General features: G+C 37.8%; 1 protein-coding gene across 14 annotated transcripts in view; it reads left to right on the forward strand.

Moving 5' to 3' along the window:
• Window positions 1-27,893, forward strand: part of GTDC1 (glycosyltransferase like domain containing 1) — a 403,927-nt gene that overhangs the window by 361,272 nt on the left and 14,762 nt on the right. For 6 of the 14 annotated variants that reach the window (XM_033231606.1, XM_033231602.1, XM_033231612.1 and 3 more), the window contains one exon: window positions 16,578-16,687. The exons of 2 other annotated variants lie outside the window; for them this stretch is intronic. In XM_033231606.1, coding sequence (XP_033087497.1) covers window positions 16,578-16,687 — 110 coding nt within the window. Of the gene's footprint in view, window positions 1-16,577; window positions 16,688-25,508; window positions 25,716-26,853; window positions 26,889-27,893 lie in introns of all 14 variants that reach the window. 6 more of the 14 variants (XM_033231599.1, XM_033231600.1, XM_033231598.1 and 3 more) reach the window with 2 other exon arrangements.

Raw genomic sequence — 27,893 nt, forward strand, 5'->3', positions numbered from 1 at the left:
CTAGAAATGGAAATAGTGTTTGTCTTCACGTTTCCATTTGCAACTCTAAAATCAAGATGAATACTCTGGTGTACATGATCCCTGGTGTTTGGGGCTGCACTTGGGCTGCAGTGAAGTTGATGGCACCTTGATATCCCCAGCCCCTACCCAAGGTCCTAGAAAGAGCTCTCACCTCCTCTTGTACCAGAGTCCAGGACTCACAACTGCAGGCCATTTTAAATGTGTAACTTGTTACAGATATAATCTTCATTTTTAGAACCAGCCTGACCTGGCGCGGTGGCTCACGCCTGTAATCCCAGCACTTGGGAGGCGGAGGTGGGCAGATCACGAGGTCAAGAGATCAAGACCATTCTGGCGAACACGGTGAAACCCCATCTCTACTAAAAATACAAAAAAATTAGCCCGGCGTGGTGGCGGGCACCTGTAGACCCAGCTTCTCGGGAGGCTGAGGCAGGAGAATGGCGTGAACCCGGGAGGCGGAGCTTGCAGTGAGCCAAGATCGCGCCACTGCACTCCAGCCTGGGCGACAGAGCGAGACTCTGTCTCAAAAAAAAAAAAAGAGAGAACCAGCCTTCAGCAAATGTGAAATGGAAGAAGTTTTTCCATGGCAGGCACTGCACAATTGTACTTTTATTTATTATTTACCCTCTTTTTGGTGTGAGCCTTTTACCTGTAGCCCAGGTGCCCAAAATTTCTTTTTGTTTGATATTTCACACAGTTCTTACCCTCCATATACACTCATTGCATTACAAAATTTTCCCCTCCTGATCTTCCTTTAACCATCTGAACTTACATTCTCTTAGTAGTCTGTTAATTAGTCCCAAAAGAATAGGAGATACACACATACATGTGTATATTTTTAGATTAAAGCACAGTAATGTGTAAATTTTTGCTAATATCTTAATGTGTTATGTCCCCAAGGGTTTATACATTTTGAAAGAGGTCCTGCTTTTCCAAAATGAAACCCAAAAAGGGAATTTTCACTTATCTATCTAACCATCTATCCATCAAATAATATTTAGGATGAACCTGCTTTGAACTAAGTACCTTGCTAAGATGGTACTACTTATACCTAGGAAAGACTCCAGCCTGAAAGAATTTCAGACATTATAAATAGTGATAGATGTGATTTGGTGAACAATTGACTTTCCTTAGCTCTAACATCATAGAAGGTGGTGGAAGAGGGGAGCAGCCTCTCTCCTTTATTAGAATTTAGATTCCTTGAGGGGAGTGTCTCCTGTTCTCATTAATTATGAATGTATTCCAATATCTTGTACAAAGTCTCTCTGGCACATGAAGTGCTCAGCTCTCCTCCATCGAGTGAATTCCTGACTTCAGGTAAGAATTTTTTTTTTTTTTTTGAGGCCAAAAACTCTGATAAGGTAAGAGATTTTGCTGTTGTTCTGCATTTTTACATTTTAAATAATGCATTATAAACAATAATTCCAATTAAATAGACCCTTGAGCTATACCACAATGTTTTGTTAGAGATTGTTTTGAATATAAAGTTGGTCTGCCTGGCATCCTTCCTAAAGGTAATTGATCCTCAAGTAAAGAGGAGACCCCTTAAAACCTCTAGTTGGTGGGGATTTATTGCTGAGAACTCAATTAGCAGGTGAAAACACTCAATAAGAGGCATTTATTACTTACTGGTACTATAAATGCAACAAAGATATTAAATTACGAATTTCTTTAATTTAAATGATTAAAATTGTACCTCATTTAAATACTTCCTAAATCTAAAATGTACTAACATACGCACTAGCTTTTAAGTTTAAATAACTTTTTAAAAATATTGAAACTATAAAGATGTAAAGGAAAAGTAGAATAAATACTGAAGAAACTCTATGCTTAAAAAGTGAACAATTAATTTCTCAGTTCTGCTCCTTAAATACATACAGCTCTCTATAGTATGTGTGAGCATTTTGCTAAAGAAAATAGCATTGTAAATTAATATAATATACACATGATACTGAATCTTGGAATAAAGTTTCTCATTTAGAAAGCATAATACAGCTTCCATTTTTAAAAAAGAAAATATATTGTCATGAAATTTGAGTTAAACCCTTCTGGTTTCTAAAGCTTTTTAAAAGGTTACTTTTAAGATTTATATGGGAAATTCACCTTCCAGTGCCACTTTATTCCATGAGCATGAGTGAACTGCATAGTCCGAAGAAAATTATTTCTTGTACCAGCCAATGTACTTGTGTGTAATCCTCCTGGAAAATATGATGATTACTTCCTGCAAAAAATGACTTCTCTTTCTGATTGTTTCCTTAGTACTTCATGCTCTGTTCCTCAAGACTGAAACAGGTGAAATGGGAGAGTTCCCTTGACCCCTTCGCGGAACTTGCCACAGGGCTGGCTCGTTTACGCAGCCGCTGTGCTCAGTCCCTTATGGGAGGGAGCACACAAGCCAGGGGGTGTGGGAACTGCAGTGAATGAACACTGGAACCAGCCGGTTGCTTCTCTTGGGGAGGCAGGCTCTGTGCAGGCTGCACAGCAGCATCCAAGCACGTTGCAATGCTCTTTTAGCTCTGCTGTCCAGGAGGAGGTGTCTGTGACCCCAAGAGAGCCAGAGGGCGTGTGTTACAATCAATGCTCTTTTAGCATTTGCCATCCGCAGATGGCTAAGGTTAACCAGCTCAGTAGACAGTCAGGGTGACAACCTTTTACACCCTGCCCTCTTGGTACCCAGTTCTTGTCCAGCGTCCAGGAAGAATCAGGTCACATGAATGAATTAAAGGGTAGTAAATGTGGAGGACTTTTTTGAGTTGTGGAAGTGGCTCTCAGTGGGAAGGGAGCTGAAAAGTGGGTGGAGAAGGAAAGTAATCTCCCCCTGGAGTTCAGCCATCCCCAGCCAAACTCTTCTCTGTCCATAGTCTCCAACTTCCAGCTGCTGCTTCTCCTCTTGATGTTCAGACACTTCTCCCTTCTGTGTGTGTGTATCCACTGAGTTTAGGGTCTGGGGTTCTTATGGCACAGGATAGGGAGCAGGGTGAACCAAAAGGCAACATTCAGGTGGGAAAACAGGGATAGTTCTCACTTTGGGCCACAGGTCCAGGCTTGAGGGTGGAGCCCTTGCCAGGGACACCATCCTGTTCTACCCAGTATTTCCCTGCCTCCTGTCCATATCACAGACACAGGAAAACTCTTAGCACCTGCAACCTGCAATCCCTGTTGATTCTCTGCTAAGGAAGAATTTTTGGTCTTGCACTCAAGGAGTACCCTTCCCCTTACAGAACCATCTGCTGGCCTTCTCTGAAAATCTAAGGGTATCCTCTGTCCACTTCCACCTGCACATCTATTTGGTCTTTATTATCTGTCAACTTTTTCACCTCTTGTGTGATTTAGGGTTTTTGATACCTTACTGTTCTTAAAGTTGATGTTGGTACTTGTATTTCTAGTTTTTGTTGCTTGGAGGTAACTCCTAAGAGAAGGGAAAATAACAGTTTACTCCCCCAATTTCAGTTGTTACTTTTCTGTGAAGGTGACTTGGTACAATGTTATAAACATCATGAGAAGGAATGATGAACATCCTTATCAGGAAGAGGGAGACGTATTTGGTGGCAATCAGCGGTTGGGTCAAGGATTGATGATTGATATGAGGGTTAATTGTGGCTTGGTGGCTGGATTAATGGTGGCATTTGACAAGATTAGAGATACAGTCCTGAGAAGAAAAAACTCAGTTATGGATACATGTATCTTTTTACACAAATAAAAGTTTTACTTTAAACCATATTTGTAACTGTGTTATAAATAAAAATGGCCAATTGCTGAGTGCTCACTATGTAATTTGCATATGTAACTCTTGATACTTTAGATGCCACTATGTATAATTCAAGGTAAACATTAAAACCTCAAAAATGATACATTCAGTTTATTATAGATAACTGATTATAAAGTATAGCAAACTTTACTCTTTAACCCAGTTATCGTGGCTATAAAACTCACTAGAAGATTCTTAAATTTCTAGTTCAGTAAATGAAGAATAAAATGATAACAATTATGATAATATTAACAGCCTTTCTTTATTGTGTATTTACTGTTTGCCTGGCACTGCAAATTGTTTCACATACATCATTTCACTTAATCCCCTCAACTGTTCCTTGAAGTGAATGTTATTAGGTTGCTACAGATGAAGAAATTAAGTCTCAGACTGATTTGGTAGTTTGCCCTCGAGTACAGATACTAAATATGAGAACTAGGATTTGAACCCTCTTTTAACTAAGTTTTATTGTTCATGTAAGCTATTTTACTTCAATTATTCTGATTTTAAAATGTACATTTAAAATTGTAGTCTTATGTGAATTTATTATTGGTTTTGAATAGCTTCTTTTCTACCTGTAGATTTACATGCATACATCTCTAAAGCAAGCCAATTTTGTTAAAATGATCTCTCATGAAATACACTATCTAATTGGTTATTCTCTATTATCTTTTTTTTTTTTTTTGAGACAGAGTCTTGCTCAGTCCCACAGGCTGGAGTGTGGTGGCGTGGTCTCAGCTCACTGCAACCTCCGCCGCCCGGGTTCAAGCAATTCGCCTGCGTCAGCCTCCTGAGTAGCTGGGATTACAGGTGCATAACACCATGCCCAGCTAATTTTTGTATTTTTAGAGGAGAGGGCATTTCACCATGTTGGCCAGGCTGATCTCGAACTCGTGACCTCAAGTAATCCACCTGCCTTGGCCTCCTAAAGTACTGGGATTACAGGCATGAGCCACCACACCAAGTCTCTTTTATCTATTCTTTTCTTTGCTATAAATAAATTGTTCTGGTGGCCGGGTGCTCATGCCTGTAATCTCAGCACTTTGAGAGGCCAAGGCAGATGGATCACTGTGGTCAGGAGTTCAAAACTAGCCTGGCCAACATGGTGAAACCCCATCTGTACTAAAAATACAAAAAAATTAGCTGTGCGTGGTGGTGCATGCCTGTAATCCCAGATACTTGGGAGGCTGAGACAGGAGAATTGCTTGAACCTGGGAGGCAGAGGTAGCAGTGAGCTGAGATCACACCATTGCACTCCAGTCTGGGCAACAAGAGTGAAACGTCAAAAAAAAAAAAAAAAAAGAAAGAAATTGTTCTGATACTCACTAGCAGTAAGTATATTTAATTAATTCTTTGTTTCATGAGGCTTCTCATTCTGGAGAACTTTTTCTCGAGCAGTATAGTTAATTTATAGCATGTGATGTTATTAGAATATTCAGAATCCCTTATTCTTTTGCATGTAGGTATTTAGTCTGCCTTCAGAACTTAATGTGATTAGTTTTTTTTTTTTTTTTTTTTTTTTTGAGACGGAGTCTCGCTCTGTCACCCAGGCTGGAGTGCAGTGGCACAATTTCAGCTCACTGCAAGCTCCGCCTCCCAGGTTCACACCATTCTCCTGTCTCAGCCTCCCGAGTAGCTGGGACTACAAGTGCCCACCACCACATCTGGCTAATTTTTTGTATTTTTAGTAGAGACGGGGTTTCACCGTGTTAGCCAGGATGGTCTCAATCTCCTGACCTTGTGATCTGCCCACTTCGGCCTCCCAAAGTGCTGGGATTACAGGTGTGAGCCACCACGCCCAGCCGTGATTAGTTCTTAATAACCTGAAATAATGAGCCACAAAAAAACTGGGGTAACAAGATTTGGGACTGAGCTTTTTAGTATCATGAAAAGGACTAAGTAGAGTAATAGAGATTTATCCCATTTGTAAGAATACAGAAGAGAGGAGATATGTAATTAATTCTGTTTATAAAATGAAAAAAATACAACATATGTAGCAACAAGAACACGTCATTTTTGCAGGTCTTTATAGAACAGACATTCCATATTGTGTTCACCCTTGTCCACAATCATTGCCATAACAATCTGGTATACTTAGCAGTTGCTGCTGAGTAAGGGAGACTGTCTCTTCTATGAGATCTCTGTGTCAGCCAAAAAACACAGCAGTCTCATATGGGTCTAGAAACAAGACATAAAGCATGAAATACACAGAATTTCAGCATTTTTCTTTACATTGGAGGGATTTCTTATTAATCACTCTGTCCATTTCTATTTTAACATTTTTTAAATCAGAAACAAGTTTTGGAATGGGTTTTTCTCCTCGAATTAAGATTCTTTCCCATCTGATTGAAGACCTTGTCATTTCTAGACATGACAAAATGTCTGCAACCGAATATGAAAACCTGTTATTAAGAATTGAAATGCATTTTGATGAACAGCATCTAGTAATTCCAAACCATGTTTAATTCTCCATTTAAGAAAAAAAAAAAAAAACATGGTTCTTCCTGTCATTTCATAGACCTATCCTACCAAAGTTTTAAAAATATGACTCTCTATTCAGCCATCATTCATTCATTCATTCTAAAGCTGTATTTTGAGTACCTGCCAACTTCTGGAGTCAAAGGGTTTCTCTGATATGTCGGGCTTTCAGACTAATTATAAGGAGACAGCATACAAATAAATATGAAATAATATACAAGAACATATTCATGAAATCATCAGTAGTATATGAATGTTAGTGCAGGAGTAAATCAGAGTGATACGGGATTTCTCAGGGATGACTGCAAGTAACAAATTTAAAGTAAGCAGTGGACAAGGAGTGGCAGAGAAGAGAAGAGGATGTGTTTCAAACACAAGAACTATGGGCAAAGGAGCATGGGGTTGCAAACAGCACAGAGGGAGAGGATGAGAATGATGGAAATACTTCAAGTCGGATAGGGCAGCTTAATTTCGCTTTAATGGTTTCTAGTTATTGTATAGTTAAGATATATTAAAGGAAAATCATGTTGGAAATGATAATGTAACAGTCTTTTGGAAGCTGGATTGGCAGAGGGAGTCATAAGCTCAGCAGTGTTAAAGTATGAGGTGAAAACATTGTGCTATAAAAATGAGGTTGAGCAAACAAATCTTAAATTATTTATGAAAGAAGAAATGACTAGGTTGGTGATAAGTTGATTAGGGACAGCAGTTTAGTTTTTAAGTGTTATAAATGAGTTGTGATTGACATCAAGAGAAGATTCTCTATATTCATCTGGTTACATAAATAGCAAAATACACACAGGAGGAAGGAATACAAAGATGAGATTCACAGAGAGTTTATCTAGATTTAGAGTCAATTCAGTTTACTGACTTTTTAGACTATGTGATAGACAGGGGAACCAGAGGTTAAACAACAACATGATCTCTGCCCTGGAGGAACTTAACAATGTAACAAACATGAGTAGGTAAAACTTTAAAAATGGGTTAGTTCCAAGAGATCATGTCCTTTGCACAGACATAGATGGAGCTGGAGGCCATTTTCCTCAGCAAACTAAGGCAGGAACAAAAAAACATACGTTGCATGTTCTCACTTATAAGTGAGAGCTGAACATTGAGAACACCTGGACACATGGGGGAAAACAACACGCACTGGGACCTGTCAGATAGTTGGTGGGGGAGGAGGGAAAGCATCAGGTAGAATAGCTAATGGATGCTGGGATTAATACCTAGGCAATGGGATGATCTGTGCAGCAGAACACCATGGCACACGTTAACCTATGTGACAAACCTGTACATCCTGCACACGTACCCCTGAACTTAAAATTTAAAAAAAAAAAAAACAAAAAAAAAAACCTTGTTTTGCTGAAAAAAAAGAAGAAATAAAATGGATTCATTCCTAAAAGAGGATGAGCATGATAGGAATGGAAAAAAAGAGGCCTTGCTGAGAGATTTGGAATGACTATATTTATTAGGTAACAGGAAAAACAGAAACTCCAGAAAAGAGAAATCTGAATGTTACAAAAAGAGCTAGATGTCACTTTTAGTATTGTTTGAAACATCAAAAAATTGGAAACAATTTAAGTGTCCATTAGTAGGATAATTATATAAAAACTATGAGATGTATTAGAACTATTTTAAAATGAGATATCTATATGTGTTGATGTAGATAGATGTTCTGTTATATATTTGGTGAAAATGCAGTTTACGTGACTGACATTGATCTCGTTTATAAAATAAGGAAGGTATTGTAAAAAATACGCTTATACAAATCTATATGTTTGCATATGCATAGAAATAGGTCTGGAAGCCTACTCACCAAACAGTAGTTGGTAGTGGTTACACTTGAGGAGTGGAATCAGGCAGGGTGAGGAGTGAGAGCTTTGAGTGCTTACTTCCTTTATTTCTCAATTATTTGGATTTTATTACAATGGGCATGCATTTTGTTATAATTGAAATATTTATTAAATAATTATAGATTCACGTGCAGCTTAAAACTAAGAGAGTCCCCTCTGGGACTCTGATAATACGTATGTTGGATCTTCTGTTTTTATCCCATAGGTCCCTGAAGTTTGGTTCTTTTATTTTTTTTTTAAGTCTGTTTTCTTTCTGTTGTTCACATTGTATAAATTCTATTAGTCTCAAGATCACCGATTCTATCCTCTGTAATCCTTTCTCTACCACTGAGCCCATCCAGTGAGGGTTGTTTTCTTTTTGTTTGTTTGTTTTTTTTAATTGTGTTACTGTATTTTTCAGTGCTATGATTTCCATGTAATAGTTGCTGAGACTGAGCGCTTTAGAACATGGTTGTAAGCTCCCTGGTTGTCAGAGTAAAGCAGGAAATAAGAATCATACATTTTCCTATCCAAGAGGTAGAGATACAACAATTCTTGCAAACGTCAAATAGTTTCTTAAACTGGACTTTGGGAGAATTTCTAACTAGAGGAGGTGGACTGGACTACTGGGGCAGCTCTCAGGGTAACTAGCAAGCAGTTTTGAATGTATTTCCTACATGTTTCTTGGAGGAAAACAATGTTAAATCCAAAAGAAAATCTGAATGATTAGTCAGTTTGAATATACAGCCCCAGTTACCACATTTGACAAGGAGAAACTTGATTACAGAAAATGGGAAGACTTAGTAATGAACTGGAGAGAGGAAAGTTTAGTTTCATAGAGTCTCCCCAGTCTGAGAGGAAGTAATTACATACATTGTGCTGTTTTTAAATTATGTGGGATGGTGACTGCTGCCTAAGTAACATCCCAGGAGTAGGGAAGACTCCATTCGCCTTGATTAAGACACTTCATGTCCCTCCAGTTCTTTGAGGCATGGGTTTCTATAGGCTTACTGGCCAGAGTTGCAGAAAAAGGAAATTCATTGGCAAGTTAGACAGCTGAATAAATATGACTGTATACAATATCCAGTGAGATTGGAAATCCTGTTGAAAAGAAACAACCTGAGGAGTCTAAGCTTTTAGCAGTGGAGGGATTTAGAAGAAATCTGTTGTGGGGTGGACCTAGTGGGAAAAATGATTTATTGAAGATGGTTCTCACTGCATGGCCTTCAGGATGGAACGAGTGGCAAGATTTAACTGGGGAGAAGATCGTTAGGTTGTCATTGTAATGCAGTATTTGAAAACCAAGCAAAGATCATTTCTAAGCAAACAGATTACAGTCAATGGTGTCAAAAGTAGGAGAGAGCGTAACAAGCATGAGAATGAAGGAGGGCAAAGGTGGGAATTGGTGTTATTAGAGAGCACTTTCATCCAAGAAAATGAGAATGGGAATAGCAAAGCTGTAGAGAAAACCCAGGAGATGAGGAAAGAGGAACACAGCTAAGGTGAAATGATCTGTGAAAAGTCACCCAAAAACAGTACATTATTGAAAACTTTCTTGTCAATAAGTATTATCAGGTAAAGGGGTATTTTGAAGATGCCAAATATGTGAATGGCGAATCGTGGACTAAGAGTAGGATCACAGACTTCAGGAAGCAAACCGAATATGAGAAAAAAGCGAAATGGAAGATCTTAGATTGCTCATGGACTTTGAATTTTGAAAGACAGACACATCTCCTGCTATTAAAAAGAAAGTTGAGAATATGAATATGTGCAGATGGCATGAAACCCTGATACACATAGAATTTAATTTTTTGGTAACTTAATTTCTGTATGATGGCCCATTTCAATATGATGATAGAAATCTCAAGCAGTTCAAGATTCTCTGTCTTCCATTTTCCCGGTCCCCATTCCTCATGGGCCATTGCTAATGGATCCCTTGCTTCTGTCTATCTGCCTACAGCTCTGTGATCCTTCCATGACACTCACAGAAGCCACACTTCCACTTTTATACCCACTATGGCTCAAGAATCTCTTGAGGCTGTTTCCAGTACTGTCTATGCCTAGTGACATAGACTCAGACATTCACTCTCTACAGTCGTGTTTCTTTCTCTAGAAGCATAGTGCATGGCCTCTGGGACTCTCAGAGCTCTGTTCTCCTCCGCTCCTGTCTATCAGTCCCTTGTGTTTCTTGTCTGGAAGCAGAGTGGAGACACGGTGTAGGAGGGTGCATGCTACACTCTCATAGTATTTTGCCTACTTATTTGTACCTGTTTGAAGGGATTTTAGGTGTTCTGTAAACACCTAAGAAGACTGCTCCTTTTTTTGGTTGAGGGGCTTCCTCTCCCTCTCCTCCATCCCATGTCTTTCCTGAAGCAATGAAAATAAAACATCTTACCATCTTGAATGTCTTTGGATTCAGGGGAGTAGAACTGGAATAAATTGATTAAAATTTATACCGTTAAAATAACTACAAATACAAAAGATGGAGAGAATGAGAGCGTATTGTATTGTATTCTTCAGGGTGCCAGACATTTCTTCATTCCTCACAACAGACTCTTTAAATGTAGCTATTGTTATCCCATCTTAAGGATGAAGAAACAGGTTGCACATGGTTATGTAATGTATCTGCTGGTCTTACCGGCCTGCTGCTAGACAGAGGCAGAGCCGGTTCTTTCTGAACTGTCCTTTCCACCCTCCCTCAAAAAGCAAAGTTAAAGGGTGGAATGCAGTGTGAACATTTGCAGAAAGCCACATGGATATGGTTGGTCTTTGTCAACTCTAAGTAAATGATGGTGAGGAGCACCTGTAGGGTTAAAGAAAACGCTGGTCGTAGCCAAAAGAGAGAAAACGAGCAAGAGCAAACGAGACAGAGAGAAGTTGAGAAATCAGTGGCTAACGAGACTACTGTCTGAATTACATTCAAAGCACTATGACACACCACGTGGGAAGCAGAAGCTGCAGGTGTGGAGGGAAACCAAAACTGATCCCTGCTGCGTCAGGCACGCAGAGAGGAGTGAAGAGTGTGTGGCCCTCGAAAGCATAGTGGAGAAGTCGGTAATTCTAACAGTTAGCACAGGGTGGTAAGTAGAAGCCTCATGTTTCTGAATAAGGAACACGTCGCTGGATTTGGAGGTGAAGTGCTATTTCATAATGGGAAGTAAAGATGAAGTTTAGCAAAATATCAGAAAGGTGAAGAAATTTGATACCATTGTGTTGGAGAGACCATAATTCCATATTGCTTCTCCATATCCTTATTGCCATCTATTATCCAATGAGTTTGAACCTCAAGTAACAAGAAACTAAAGAATGTTTATGATTTAATGATCTGGAAATGTTACTATGGGCTGAAGGCACCAACTCTTGTTTTTCCTCTGATTATATGTGGGAAGGAAAAAAAAGTCAAAAACTGCCTAAAAGAAAATGACTTCATAGTGATTAGATGTAATTTCAGATGCAGACTGAGTCTCTTCTGTGTGATCTTAAATGAAGGAATAGTTATATTTGTATGACCACTTGGTTGAGAGGCTGAAGTAAGATTATGATCAGGTGCTTAACATGGAATCTGGAATGTAACAGGAGCTCTATAAATGTAACTCGCTTTTCCTACACCTTCATTTATTCAACAAATATTTATAGAGGAGCTAATTTTATGCCATGGATAATGTGTTAGGATAGGCCACATTATGCTGCAGTAATGAAGACACTCCCCCACCCCAAATCTCAGTTGCTTAAACCCAACCAAAGTACATTTCTCTCACCTACTCAAAGTCTGCTGCATGTTTAGGTGGCTTTACAGGGCAACTCTCCCCCATGTGGCCACCCAGACTGCATCACTCTTTAAAATTAATCCTCGAAACACGAGACATCTTAAGGTCTACCACAGCAGAGAAATATCTAGCCAGAACTGCTTTTAGATACTTTTGTCTGAAAGTGGCATACATCAACCCATTGGCCAGAAGTAGTCCAATGTCCTTATACTACTGGAAGAAGATGAAGATGGAGTCTTCTGTGTGCTCAGAAAGAGAGAATGAGTGGATATTGATGAACACAAGTAGTATCTACCACTTTTTAGCTAGGTGCTGGGTCCTTAGTAGTAAACAAAACAAGTAACATTTATCCTTTCCTGATGGAGCTCTCATGCCAGAGTGACATGCTCCTGGGAACACTATAGCATTCGTAAAGAACCAGTGTTCTGCCCAAGCAAGGGAAGAAACTAAAGAGATTGTATTCAGTATGTATAAAGTTATGTGAAAAAATAGGAAAGGATAACAGTTCAGTGTAAATGACAAGTATGGAGAACTTAGAAATCCTCAATAAATACTTACTGAATGAATGTTAAGTGATGAATAAGAAGAAATTTAGCTCTAAGAAACTAAACTGGAAAAGCAACAGAGAGAACAGATATAGGAATAAAAAACACATGGAAACAGTTTATGCTTTTCAAATGTTCTGAATAATATTTGGGAATAAAAGCTGTTCTTGCTGCATCTACTGCTTCCAGTAAGCTTGAAATATTTCTGCGCTGGTCTCTTCTGCCATAGTGGTGGTGCGGAGGAATGAATTCCCAGCCAGACTGTTTCATTCTTACCTACTCAAGAGTATGAAAATTGTTGGGAAGCTTGGACTCTGACTTATCCTCTGGAATATTTTGAGAAGACTTAAGTTGTCTTGATTGGCAACTGTCAAATGTATAGGGATTATAGGAAAGGAGGATTTATGCTGATCTAAATATTGAAAATGTTACAGGGCTAAGCAAAAAATCTAGTAATTTTATGGTGTAATATTAGAGATGGATAATTTCTTAAAAGCATTAAAATGATTTCTATAAAGATGTTTATTAAAGAAAAAATGGAAAACATGCAAAAAAAAAAAGAAACATAACAACCCCTAAAGATAATTTCCAATAACTTTTGGTATACCTATGCCAAACTTTCCTAGACATACACATTCATTTATCTTAGAAAAACACATCACACAGATCATGCCGCTCTGTCATCTCCCTTTTACTTTACAGTATTTGTTGAATATTTTTCTACTTCAAGAAGTATATTTATGCAATATTTTTTAATGGCTGCATGGTATTGCATCATATATGTGTGTCAAAATACATTTACTTATCATTCCATTAGATCATTTACAGATGGTTGCTATTATAAACAATACTGTTATGAACATACTCTAACTGAATTTCTGTGCACATCTTTAATTATTTTATAGAATAACTTTCCTAAATTGCAATTACTTGGGGAAAAGTCATGTATATTTTAAGGCTTATTATTTACATTATCAAATTACCCTTTAAAAGATTGTTTCAGTTTACATTCCTACCAGCAGTAGATGAGAATAAGAGTGTTTAGGAGCCCATAAATCTACAAATATGGTTGTAGCGAATTAGGCATACCATTGTACATATGTTTAATATTGATAGCTGTTAGCAGAAAGAGGCATTCAGTATATTATCTTTAAATCCCACATTCTACGTATTGAATGCTGTATTCTAAAATCATATGTATGAGAGTTTCACATTAAGTTTTCTAGAAAGGAATTTAAGACAAATTCACATATTATGCTAAATGGGTTCATTAATGTCATAGGCTCTGGGGTAAAATCTCTGAATGATCCGTTGGATAGCTAGAATGAGTTCTTTACTAAACAAAATATATTGAGCTCTGCCATTGAATATCATCCGTGCCTTGATATATGCCTGTAGCCAAATATTTGTGTGTATATCTTTAATAATTGAATGTTAGGCAATTTCTCATTCTTCTGAAAAGAAAACCCCAAATTTTTTTTCAACTAAATTGATTGTATTAAAGTTTGCATGACATAGATGAAATAAACTTGTATATTTATAATATGTAATTTACTAATTTAGACATAAATAATACTTTAAATGCATACTGTAAGTAATAATTTTTAGAAGTATGGCTCTTTTCCCACCCTTACATTTCATGAAGCAGTTTTGGTCCAATTCCCCCTTCCATGCATTCTTGACTTCATAATGGTGGCACCTCTTCAGGCAACTGGCCTGTTTTTACCACCTGTCATCTGTAAGTAGCTTGGGGTGCAGGACTTTGTGAAACTGTATGATGGAAATCTTTCCCCCAACTATAAAAAAAGAAGAAGAAAAAAACGCACTTATTACTTATCTCCAGTAACCACTTAACTCTGTTACTTTTTTTAGTGATTTTTAAAATGCTTGTTTTCGACAACATCCAGCACTTAGAATTGTTAGGTCATGTCTCCCAAAATAATTACCAACTCAATATTAAATTCCTTTGTTTCTGTTTTTACCGGTCCCATCAAGTCAATGATTGCTAAAACCATCCAAAACTCTCATCAGTTGTTTCAGGCTAATCCATGTTCCCTAAACAGTACTTTGTTTAAAATAAAATAATTGAGAGAGTGCCTGGTATTATGAGAGACTTTATAAGGACTTTAGCTTAATATGCCTCTTTTTCTGAGGGATAACGTTGGGAATGAAAAAATCTCACCTTACATTCAGTCGTATATTACAGTTTAAACAAAAAGAAGGGATTCACTCAAATCTCTTTTGTGTTCTTATGCAAAGTAATTATTGAATATGAAAGCTTTTGTCCACCTATAGGAAATAGCTAAAGAATACAGCAGGATTGTAATACATTTATCTTATATAAAAACACTGAAAATTGAGGTTTATAAAGCCTGCTGCTTTGAAAATATTCACACTGGACTCTTTTAAGAACTACAGCTCTACCCGATTAAACCTCCTCCCAACTCCATACCTCATCTAATTTTACTTTAGTATCAAAAAAAAATTTAAAAAACCCAGCCATATTTAGAATATAAGGTCTCTTAGGTATCCGTAGCCAAAATTTTGAAACTCAAAATGAAAAATTTAGAGAACTGAATGGCTAGATTTCCCTATGGTGATACTCCCGCTTTAAGATATATTATGTTGTTTCCAATATTTTCATCTAAGTATTTCCTAGAGAATCAGACTAAAAGAACATTTTATAGATTAGGTAGGTGGCAGCTATTCGATTGATATGGTTGAAGATGGCATATGGCATATTCTTTACTTTCAGAGTGTTTTGAGTCTTTGTTCTTGCCCATAGCAGTAGTATCTATGAGAACTATCCAGAAACTTCCCAATGGTACATGTATGTAAAACACATCATCTTAAAAAGCAATGAACATTTTACCATTGCATTCTTTATTATTTGAACTAAATCAAACTGAGAGATACAGAACTTAAATGGCTATAGAACTCTAATTGTGTAAGATATTACAATTTCATAAGATTATAAATGCTGTTTTAAAATGTTAATTAGAAGATACATTTGTTTTAATTCATGATACTGAAAATATTGACTGAATTGTGAATTAACACATTTAGGGTTGCAGATGTCATTTTTCATGAGATTTCCTGAATGATGTAATTTTCATATTTCATATAGCAGTTTGATCAATTTACAGATTTATTTTACATAATTAGTAAATGAGAAATTCAATTGCTGATACATAACTATTTTTCCATAATGTAAAAAAGAAGTTAAAATTCTGAATTATAAATAAAAACCAAATATTTTGAAGACATCTGGTCCACATCTGTCTGAAATAAGATAATTTAAAACAGTGTAATTAAATGCAAGAAATACTGAAATATTCACACCTTAGGATGTTAAAAAAAAAAAAAAACTCACTTAATTTTGATGTTATTTGTTGAATTGTAGAATTTTTTAAAATTTTAGTGTCCTTTAGCCTCTCATTTTGTCATTTACAAAGAAGACTGACAAGCTAAACAAACAAAAAACAATCCATGTGTTCCAAAGCCTCTACTAAATGAAAGAATTATCTTTATTACTATTCTTTTGTATGTGCATAACTCCACTCCTAAGTTAATACTCAGCGGACATAGACCCAGACCTACCTCCTTTTGATATATTTATAATTCTCCATTCAATTATTTAAAATGAGAGATTAGTGAGAGGGTCTCTAATCTCCCTAAATTGTGCGTTCCTTGTGGGCACAAAGGAGCTCAGTAAATGTGAGAGGAAGGTATTCAGACCTATGGAAATGAAAAGCATCATTGGTACATTCTCGTGATCATTGGAGAGTCAGCCTTTGAAGATTGGTCTTTTCTTAAATTAAAAAAAAAAAAAAGTTTATTTTTAACCTTTGTTAAGTAGAAAATTAACCATTTTAGGGAAAAGTAAATACACTATACTTTCTGTAGTCTAGCCTTAAGATGTGAAAAGGCAGATTTCTCCTTTAAGGCTGCAGATCCTTAAAACTTCAGTAGGTCTAGGTTCTGATCATAAGAGACAAGTTTGTGGACATGAAAACACTGCTGATGCTATAGTGTGAAGTTATAGGAAGAAATCTCCGCTTGGATACCAGAGGCTCCCCAACCAGCAATAGACCGTGAAAAAAAGTGATACTGTAGGAAGTGAAACCACTTTTCCTAACACATGCCCTGAGGTAACACAAGTTATATTTTGTGTGTTTATTTCCAGGGAGCATGATAAAGATCCAGAAAGCTTTTTTAAGGTATTAATGCATCTTAAAGACTTAGGACTCAATTTCCACGTATCTATCCTTGGAGAAACCTTCACAGATGTCCCAGGTACCTCTGTTGAATTTTCTAATGTGTATTTTTATAGATGACATAAGCTGTACAACATAAGTATTAATTTCCATGTTTCCCTTTGTTAGAATAATCAAGATGAGCACTGTTAACCAAAAGATTATACGATGGCATTAAAGTCTGATTCAATTAAAAAAATACTTAAGTAAGCATTCTTTGATTTAAGTTGAGAATGTGAAGTCATCTCTTTGATCAAATATAGTTTATACAATGCATCTTGATGTAAATAAAATATATTACTTTAGGCATCTTAACACTTAAAGAAAGTGGGAATTTGTAATTGGATATATAACCTCTCACCTCTGGGGTCACTGGTTTGAATCCTGCTCACATGAGTACTGGCTGAAATACATTAACATCTGTTAGGTGGCCTATGTAAAGCATTTTGGCATCTAACTTGTAATATGGAATGGACTGTAGTCCATGTCATAGTTGTCATTGGTTCATGCCTTGTTTATTGAACTTGAGAAAGACAAAAATCAGAAGCTGATAGTAGCAGATCCTCTCTTTATTAATGGCACATGGAGCCTTTTCAAAGAGCCATTTCCTTCACCCTGCATCCTCACTGGTCACATTTGGGTCAGTAAAATGAGGATTCATAAGCATACAAGTTATACAAGTATTCATATTTTTTAAGCTTTGGGTGTTCAGCATTATTTGAAAAATCAAATGTACAAACAATATTTCAGCAGTAACAAGCCATTGTGCATTATAACTCCTAAGGAACATCTAAAGTTTACTTTCACTTAGCAAGTATTTCTTGATTCTAGTAGTGTCAGGAACTATACCCAGCCTGCATCTCAGTAGCCTTGTCTCATATGGCTCATCGTCTGCCCTCTGCAGCTGTGGATACTGACCTTTTCCCAGTTCCCCTAAGACACCAGGCTTCTTGAGAGCTTTGGACGTTTGCTTGTTCATTTCTATTTCATCCTTTTGATCTCAGCTCAGGGGCATTTTCTTTTGCTGTGAAGCTTTGTCATGATTTCTCAGCACCCCATACTTTGTCTTCATGGTACTTACCTCAGTTATAAATTTATATATGTATAATTTTTTTCATCTCTTTCATGCATAGGCACATAAGCACACATGGCCCATACACACTGGAATGTAAATGCTATGAGGACAGGGACTGTATCTGTCATGTTCATCATTGTACCCCAAAGCCCAGTGCAGTGCTTGACACAATGGTGGAGCTCAGTGAATATTTATTGGATAAATAAGTAAAAATAATGCAAACTCCCTGCTCTCAAGAAATTTATCATTTTTTTTTTTTGAGAAGGGAACACTTGTGCCTACACATAGGCAACAGAGGGTGAAACACAAGGTAATACAATTATACAATTATCTAAGCCACACAGGTGGTTTTGAGTGTTAATTGAAGGGCTGGTACTTGAATAACCAGAAAAGAAGGATTAAGTTATTCCAAAAGGGGAAACAACATGGGCAAAGCACAAGAAGTCAGCATTTTGGAAAAGGTGATTAAATGAGAGAAAAACTTCAATGATGAGTGCTGTGAGGTCATTAAACACAACAGGAGATTCTACATGCAGACCTTAATAAGGAAGTTGGTATGTGCATTACACGGGTAGGGTAGGGCCCACATGTGAAGGAGCTTGATAACCAGAGTAGACTGGGCAAAGGTAAGGAATAAGGGAGCCTAGATCTTGAACAGGGAAGAAATATGATGAAACCTGGATTTTAGGAAGCTGCGTCTTGCAATGATGTGTAGACAGAATCACAGTAAGACCCTCTGCTAGTAATCCCAGTGTGATCCTATAAGGTGCTGGCAGAGAGATCAGTGAGAGGGCTCTATGAGAGGGATGTTCTCAAGGAAAGCACAGAAGAGAATTTGATAGATGGGTGGCTGTAGAGAAGGAAGGAAAGAAAAGATCAGCTCATTTGCAAAGCTCTTAAGTTCAGTTTTGTTTGTACCAGCTTTGAGGTGTTTGTGGATGGACTGAGAAACGATGCTGGAGGAAATTCCCCCCATCAGAAAGCTTCTTAGCCGGTGTTACCACTGGGTACTTTCAGGCCACCGCTACAAAGAAGACTCGGTTTTTACTCAAAAGCCTAAGTTTTGGGATTACATCTCTCCTCTCCCACACATTGACCTTGAGCTATTTAGAGCAATATGGAGGTTGAAAACAGGATGTGGAGCAGTTAGGGGTCCAAGTATTTAGTGCTCAGTAAATACAGGTGACTAATTATTGCTCACTTTGGCTTCGCTTCCACACATACTTACTGAGCACTGTGGAGGGGGTATTCCACAGTGAACAGCGCTCAGTTTCCCCCTCTGGGATCTCTGTCTAACTGGGATGCTGTGAAATACACAGGGAGTACTGTGAAAGCCCACAGGAAGGGATAGCATATTGTCTATACACGTGCTTCTGTTACTCCTAGTAGCAACAGAGATTTTCTTCTGCCTCAGCCACTGGTTCATCTCTACCATTTCAAATGTGTATTGACTCTTCACGACCACGGCACTTCACCTTGCACAGAGAAGGAGCCCGGGTGTGGAATGGATGAAAGAGCTGGTAGCTTTCCAGGTTGTGCCCTTAGAAGGCCGCTTTGCTGCTCTCTACAGCAAAGGCTTCCTAACAGGCCATTCTGTGTCACTTCAGCCATTATTGTCACCCCTCTAGCTTATGTAACAGATTCTTAGATAGCATTTACTGTATTCCACGTGTTGTTCTAAGCTGTTCATGAATATTAACTCTCTAACCCTTTATAACAATCCTGTTCAGTATTGCTATCTCCATTTTTTCCAAGGTGAAGAAACAAATAGGCCACTCAGCTAGGCAGTGTTTTAGCCACTGAGCTATACTGCTTTTTCATGTTCTTTTTTTCTGACCCAACTGTTTCTCTAACTTTAAACATTAGTTTTTCCCCAACTCACCATTCAGCACTCCTAGTCTCTTACCTAGTGCTTCCACAAAAAGAATTACCTAGCTGGCATGCATTTCTTTGTCTGAGGTCTCTTTGGGTACTACATTAGCATTTCTGGCCAGGTGCAGTGGCTCACACCTGTAATCCTGTCACCTTGGGAGGCCAAGGTGGGTGGATCACCTGAGGTCAGGAGTTCAAGACCAGCCTGGCCAACATGGTGAAACCCCATCTCTACTAAAAATACAAAAATTAGCCAGGTATGGTAGTGCACGCGGGTAATCCCAGCTACTCAGGAGGCTGAGGCTGGAGAATCACTTGAACCTGGGAGGCAGAGGTTGCAGTGAGCCAAGATCATTCCATTGCACTGCAGCCTGGGTAACAGAGTGAGACTCTGTCTCAAAAAAAAAAAAAAAAAAAATTATATACTATGTGATACCCAGCCAGAACAATTGCTCTTAACACCGTTAACATTTGTAGGGATATGATTCTCTTGTAAATAATTGCAATTATTATGCTAGTAATAACTTCCATTAATTGAAAATGTGCTTCTTTCTTGGCCATTTGCCTGATTATTTTATGTAATGCTCATGATACTCCCATTGAGGGTAGGTATTACCCTATCCCATTTTATAGGTAGAGAAACAGACTCTGAAAGCTTAAGTCACTTTGATTACATTGCCTATTAGTGAGTCAAGCTTTTCTCTTGTACATACAAGCCAGAAGGATTGGAAAACCAAGAAAGGCTTAGTGTATTACTGCAGGACCATTGATTACTCTGCAGCTTTGTTTTGTTTCCCCCTCTAAAGAGCTCTTGGGGGGAAAGTAGCACACCACTGAGTGATGGCATTAGTGCCAAGTTTTACTGCCCTTTTTGATGAAACAGTCATCACTAAATTTCTTTTGAAAACTGTAATTCAGCAACTTTGTAGAGTCTCTATACTGTTGATTGTTTTTAAGCAAAAATTACATTGTTATGAAGTTTTTGTAATCCTTTTCCTAAAAAGTTTAGTAGAATTAAGAGTGTCAGTTATAATTTATAGCACTACACTTTATAGGTCTTTTGCATCATCTCTTCATTCTGCAGGAGATGAGAGATCTAGAATCAGTGACTTTTCCAAGGTGTGTGAGATGGGCAGTAGATAGTTGCAGGGTTTGGAGTGGAAACTGGGAGTCAGTTTTCCTCAGCCCTAGTCACTGCTATATTTTTTCAATCAATGTTTTTAAAGTACGTTCTTTGTGCCAGGCACTGTTCGACATTTAGGATGCAATGGTGGTGAATGATGTAGACATGTTTTGTGACATTTGAAACTTGTAGTCCCACTCCAGTGCTTTGTTCATCACTTACAAGAACATTCCTTAAAAATGATAGAACTGACATTTCTTGAGCACGTAGCATGTGCTAGACACTGTTCTCAGCCCTTTACACATAGTCTTCACAATAGCCCTGTGAATTAGGCACTGTTGGAATTACCATTTACAGCTGAAAAAAGTAAGGCACAGGGAGGTTAAGTCACTCGCCGGAAACCACCCAGTCAGTGTACCTCAAAGGCAAATGCTCAACCTGTGCTCTACAAAGAAATTCACAAAATCATCCCTGTTTTACAGGTAAGAAAGCAGGAGTTGATAATGGTGAGAAATTCCTGGCCACTCATGTGAAATGTGTAGGGAAAAAAAACATAGTATACATAGGGTTCAGTACTACCTACAGTTTCAGGCACGCAATAGAGGTCTTGCAATTCATCCCCTGTGGATAAGGGACAGCTATTTCATTGCCTGTAATACTCTTGCTGGAAACAACCCAGCTGGTATCTGAAGACACATCTAGCAACGATGTCCTGGAAAGCACAGCAGATATGAAGTGGAGGTAGTCTCTGTGGAAATGGAGTTACTTATCACTTACAGGTGACTTGGCATTTTGAAAAGCTTTTAGTGGTTTTCAACCAGAGATTCCCACCTCTACTTCCAGGGACATTTGGCAATGTCTGAGACATTTTTGGCTGTCACAACTGTTGCGCAGTGGGATGGTGCTCCTGGCATCTAGTAGGTAGAGGCCAGAGGTGCTGCTAAACATTCTGTGGTACACCAGACAACCCCCATGGCAAACAGTTATCCAACCTAAAATGTCAGTAGTGCCTGGATTGAGAAACTGATTTGTGGGAATTGAACTCAGCAAACCAGGCTTGGGACTGGGTCTCTTGAAGCTTTCTAAGTTAACCCATGTTCATCCATCTGTGCAATAAAAAGGAGGAGATGGGAAAGGGAAATAATAATAAAATCACCTGCCCTATCAGCTTCAGTGAGTTATAATGAGGATTTCAGCACAATTAGATAATTTGAGGGAAAGTGCTTTCTAAACTACTATGTGGATTTTATTATAGAATTCATGGACTTGCCTCCAGAGTTTGTACATGGAATGAGTTTTTAATGCATTTTGGATCCATAGGAGACATGAATGATCCTGTACCTTAAAAGTTCATTTTGTTTTTATTCAGAAAATTGGAAAGGTCATTCTGCTACATAAAGCATCTGCATCAGACTCCATATTACAAATGAACCAAAAATCCTAGAAGCTCCTCAATGCAAATATTTGAGTTTTGGCCAGTTCTCATAATAAGGTCACATTGTTAGCCCTTGAGATTATTTAAAAAAAAAAAAAAAAAAGAAGAAGAACAAAATGCTTAAGATATCAAATAAGTGGAATGTGTTTGTATACTTAATAGTTTCCCACAAATGGTAATTCTAAACAAAATATTTTTTTCTGTGAACTGCCAAAGCCTTAAACAAGCGTTCTTCTTTCCATGCTGCAGACATGGTGGGAAAAGGAGTTTTAGCTTTAGACATTAGGGCAGCCAGAAAGGTTACAAGGAAACCAAAAACCTGAACTATGGTTTTGGCAGACAGAAGTCGTTCTGTTTCACCTTTAATTTGAGGTTAAAAACAGTATATGGAAAGCTTCTGGTTAGTATCTGGTATGACAATGGTTATTACTATGATCTTGGCATATTTCTGGTTCTTGGCTCTGGAGTCAAATGTTGGATAATTATATAACATTTCCCTCCACTTCCATCTTCTCCTTCACTCAGCTCCTAGCTCCTGTCTCATTTTCAGCAGAGCAACTATACTAAGGGGGAAATACTAGAAAGGTTCCAGGACACAAATAACATACATCACACTAATATGAAGTTTTAAAATTTTGTCACAAGGAGAGCCTAGCAAAAGGAAAGTTACTAATGTATTGATAAATGCTGAATTATAAGAAGATTAGGCCAGGCACAGTGGCAGAGAGAGACCTTGTTGTCTCAAAACAACAACAACAAAAATACATTGAGATGAAGTTAATGTACTAGTAAGATTGAATAAACTGATTTTTCTCCAGACCATACCATTCCCTAAACCTTTTCCTTTTCCTTATGATTTTTTTATCATTATTCATTTCCTAACATATAATTACTTACTGAGTTCCTGTTATGGTCTAGCACCACGTAAAGTATTGTGGATACCAAGAGATGAAGACATGGTTCCCCCCGCTCTGGAATCTTACTGGCTCATTAGAAAACAAAAATATTTATATAATTACATTTTATTATATCACACTCTTGTTTATATTGTAACATTTTAATAATTTTGAATACATTATTTACAATGTTTATGGGCAAACCTTATAGCAGTCTAGTGATTTAACAAGTATTAACCTCCCCAAATTATAGCTGAGGAAATGACGCAGATTAGCTCCATTTTAGTAGCATGGACTTGAAGTAGATTCTCAGTAGACAGAGCCACCTTCACATGATTCTTAGAAATGGACACATAGTTACTTTCCCGAGAACATGATTGAGAAAGTCGGTTTTCAAGAATCTGAAATTCAAACTGAAGTCTTCTGTCTCCCAGTCCTTTGCTGAAATAAAGAAATCAACAAAACATAATGAGAGAAGTAAGGAAGATTCAATTAAAGGTAGGCGTATAAGCTCCTGACAGAAAAAAGAATACATGCTAAATAGAAATGATGGTATCCCTTAAGATAATTTATGAAGGTAACAAGGCTCCAATTAGGGTGCCAGAATATTACTTTACATATCCTCACAAAGTGGTTCTAAAATCCGAACAAAATAAATAAATGAAAGGGCAAACTAGCAAAGGAATCATGAAGGAAAACATGTCCTACCAAATTCAGAACATGTATGAAGTGAGAACTTTTCAAAGAGTACCATACAGATTTAAAATATGAAAGTAAAAAATAAAAATTTAAAAAAAAAAAAAAACCTAGGCAGAAATGGAGAAGCAGAAATACAACTTGTATATACATTTAAGAGCCAACAAACTTTACTAATACAAAATTTACTAATACACTTATCCCAGCTCAAAAACAGAGTATTTTTTCTTAGTGAAATCAGTTAATTGAATAAAATAAATAATGTTTATATGATAAAACAACAAATTATACATTTATAAGTAAAGGTTTGCAGTAGCATCAACACATTATTATAAGTATAGTAATCTACTGAATTCTTACTCTGTACTAAGCCAGGGCTAGGCTTTTACTCTGATAATCTCATTTTGCATGACAGCAATCCCCTCAATAAGTATAATTACTCTCCCCTATGTATGGGTGAGGACACTAAGGCTTTAGTTGAATAACTTGCCTGAGGTCAGTTAATAATAAACAAAAGAGATGATAATATCAGAAGAAATAAATACTAAATCAACTTTTAGGGGTGAAGTCTCTCTAATTTTACCAGTAATGAAATACATGTAAATACAAAAAAAAAAAAAAAAAAATATGAGCGAGCAGTTGCATTGAACAAAACAATAAAAGTAAAGACTTGTAACTAAGACTAGCCCACTTGTGGAGCAACCTCTGCATGTATGGTGATGATGATGTACATTATTTTTCCTGAACTGTATTACTCTACCTTTTGTTTGACTTAGTCATTTCACCAGGGAATGTATCCCACGGAAATAATTCCAAGAAGGAAAAAAACAGATGACAAAAGTTGTTCTTGCCTCGTTCTCTTCTCTACTGTCCCATAGTGAACAGGTGACTAAGATCTTATTCTTTCTTGATCGCATGCCTCATTCTGATTCTGTTGCCTCTTTTCTAGTTCTTGCCCTTTTCTTCTGGGCCCTTGACGCCTACAGAAGCTTCAGATTAGTCTCCCAGACTCTAGATACCTTGACACTGAGTTCATCCACTTGCTATCGTTAGTGTTCCTTCTAAACCTACAACGTCCAAGAAGATAATCATAATAGTATAACAATATTAAGTATTTGTGTCAGATTTTCTGCAGGATGAACTTAATTTCCTTTATAGCGGAGGAGGTTCTTCAAAATCTCACCCCAGACTAGCTCCTCATGAATTCCAGTTATCTTTGCCATTTCCGGAATACATCTGTGCCCTTACCCACCTCCATGTCTTGTGTTATTTGTTGCTTAAATTCCTTTCTTCCTCCCCATGTAGACACACTCAAACCCTTTCTCCACCTGGTAAAATCCCAACTCTATAACTCTTCTCTTTCCTTCCTGTTGCTTCATGGCATCTGTACTCATTCCATCAGTTGCAAAGCATGTATCACGCTGCACTATAGTCACTTGGCTGCCATAATAGGGCCGTGGTATAACTGACCGGAAGGCACTTTGTAGGTGAAGAGTAGAACTTTTGAAACAGCCTCACAGAAGAGGAGTCTGCAGCACTCCTGGTGGGAGCACTACCCTGGCCCAGCTTTTATTGATACCCTAACAAGGGCGAGGTTCCCATTCAGTACCTGTGAAGCTATCTTTTCCTTTCTCAGGAAAGGCTTGTTAACTAGGCTGATACCCTTCCCTCCCAAATGCTCAGAACATTCACCAGCTGCAAATAACTGGTGGTAACTCACTCTCATTCCTCAATGTGTCCTGTGAGAATCGTTCTTTTTTCTAGGATCACTCCCAGGCATGCCATCCCTGGGCTTAAAGTCTACTCCTGCAGCTTCTGCAAGTGGAATAATATTTTCTACTGAAACGAGAAGATTCATTGCAACTCTTAAGGCAAGATCATTTATCCATCCTACCAGGGAAGGCCATGAAAATGAGTTCTGCAATACAGCTTCCAAAACATCTCTCAAGAAATTGTTCTCCAAAATTATAAGTATGAAAACATCACTGAGGGAAAGTGCTCTGTCATTTTCATAAACTGTCCTCAAAGTTTGAGAAATGTGCACTTGGAAAAGACCCAGGAAAATAAATTAATTAATGGAAAAGATCGACATTAATAGACAAATAGGAAATTGTCTTCGTTTTGAAAGCCTATAAATGTATATGAGATTTAGGGTTGATGGGAGATCTTAGGATGTAGTTGCTGTACTTGGTTTCGAGTTCCTATAGTTGTATACTGGTCATGATTTGGAGTGTGGTATGGTCAAAATAATATTTCCCCAAAAAAAGACTATGGGGGAAGGCCTGCCTGTTTTAATATTCCTGTTTCCTGCAATGCCTGTCAGAACAGGAGTCTCTGACAGAAAGCAGTACAACAGGGAATTAATATGAATATCTGGATCCGACTAGTGAGTTTTTCCAGCTATCTTTCTCCTTGGCTAAATCGTTACATTTCTGAAATGGAAACCATCAGATATATGCTGCCGTGCAATGAACACTGTCCTGGAATTTTTTATTTTTATTTTATTTTTATTTTTTTTTTTTGAGACGGAGTCTTGCTCTGTCACCCAGGCTGGAGTGCAGTGGCCGGATCTCAGCTCACTGCAAGCTCCGCCTCCTGGGTTTACGCCGTTCTCCTGCCTCAGCCTCCGGAGTAGCTGGGACTACAGGCGCCCGCCACCTCGCCTGGCTAGTTTTTTGTATTTCTTAGTAGAGACGGGGTTTCACCGTGTTAGCCGGGATGGTCTCGATCTCCTGACCTCGTGATCCGCCCGTCTCGGCCTCCCAAAATGCTGGGATTACAGGCTTGAACCACCGCGCCCGGCCTGTCCTGGAATTTATAAGGCTCAGGGTCTAGTTCCGGCTCTGCCACTGATTGGCCATGTCACCTCTTTCAGCCTTACTTTACTCATCTGTAAAATAAAGTCATTCCAAAGAAGTTAGAACTAGAAGGGACCTTGGAGATTAGGGTTTCTGAGCTTTTAAAATGCAGACTTAAAATCCCCACCCCCAAGGGGATTTTACTTAGTGACACTTTCTGAAGTGTTTATTATGAAAGACATAAGCATAATAATTGCACTTTTTTAATACACTTTGTGTTCTACCTGTATTTTTTTTCACTTTTATTATAGGTTCAGGGGGTTACATGTGCAGATTTATTACAAAGGTATATTGAAAACACTTTTTATTCCTCATCATTCTGATATCTACCTGTGCTGCCAGTCACAATTGTTCCAGCTACCCTGGTGTATAGTTTTGATCCTGTCATATCCTCTTACTCGTTCTTCACCTTCAACTATCCTATGGGAGCTTTTATTCTTTCTTGTTGAGTTTATCTTTAGGTCTTTGTGGGGCTAACTAAAAACACTCCTAAAGATGACCCCATGTATCTCACCTTCTCTTCTGATCTTAACACATTAAGTACAGCCTCAGTGTTCTGACCATCCTGGTATGGTTTCAGCTACCTTCCTAGCCTTACTTCAATCCTTAAACATGTATATCCTGCACTGTAGCCTAGATTAGTCAGTGTTCCCTGAAGATAGCTCATATGTCACCACCAGTGCCCCTCCCTCCTCCTTTATTTGTCAAAGCTCAACCTGTCTTCTAAGAGTCATCTCACCCACTTTCCCAGGTCTTTCAAACACGTGTGCTACCTCCTTTCTTTGAATGTCCATGGGATTTTGTTTGCATTTTGCAGTGTATTTATCATACATACTTCGATAACAGAAGGCTCTTGAGAATAATGGCAGTTGTATCTGACACAACCTCATATGACCCAAAGATCCTAGTACAGCTGTGTTTTCAAACTTTTGACCGTGATCCACATCAAGATATATATTTACATTGTGGCTCAGTATACCTATTAATGTAGATATATTTATAATTGAAACAAGGCATTTATAATACACATTCTTATTTGACGCACTGATGTTTTCTTTTTCTGATTTATTTAATTTCTTTTTATGCTGTTCTAAATTGATTTCACAACCATGAGCCACAGTTGTAAACAACACCATGTACATAGTAGGTATACTGTTGTACATGTTTAATTAAATTGACTCGGCTTTTTCCAAAATCATTATGGAAATATCACTGATTTGTGAATATACAAAATATATCCATTTTGATATATTTAGTTAGATTTTAACTTTACCAAAAAAAAACTTTATAT

This window comes from Trachypithecus francoisi, unplaced genomic scaffold, assembly GCF_009764315.1.
Source record: "Trachypithecus francoisi isolate TF-2019V2 unplaced genomic scaffold, Tfra_2.0 Lachesis_group13, whole genome shotgun sequence".
Taxonomy (NCBI): domain Eukaryota; kingdom Metazoa; phylum Chordata; class Mammalia; order Primates; family Cercopithecidae; genus Trachypithecus; species Trachypithecus francoisi.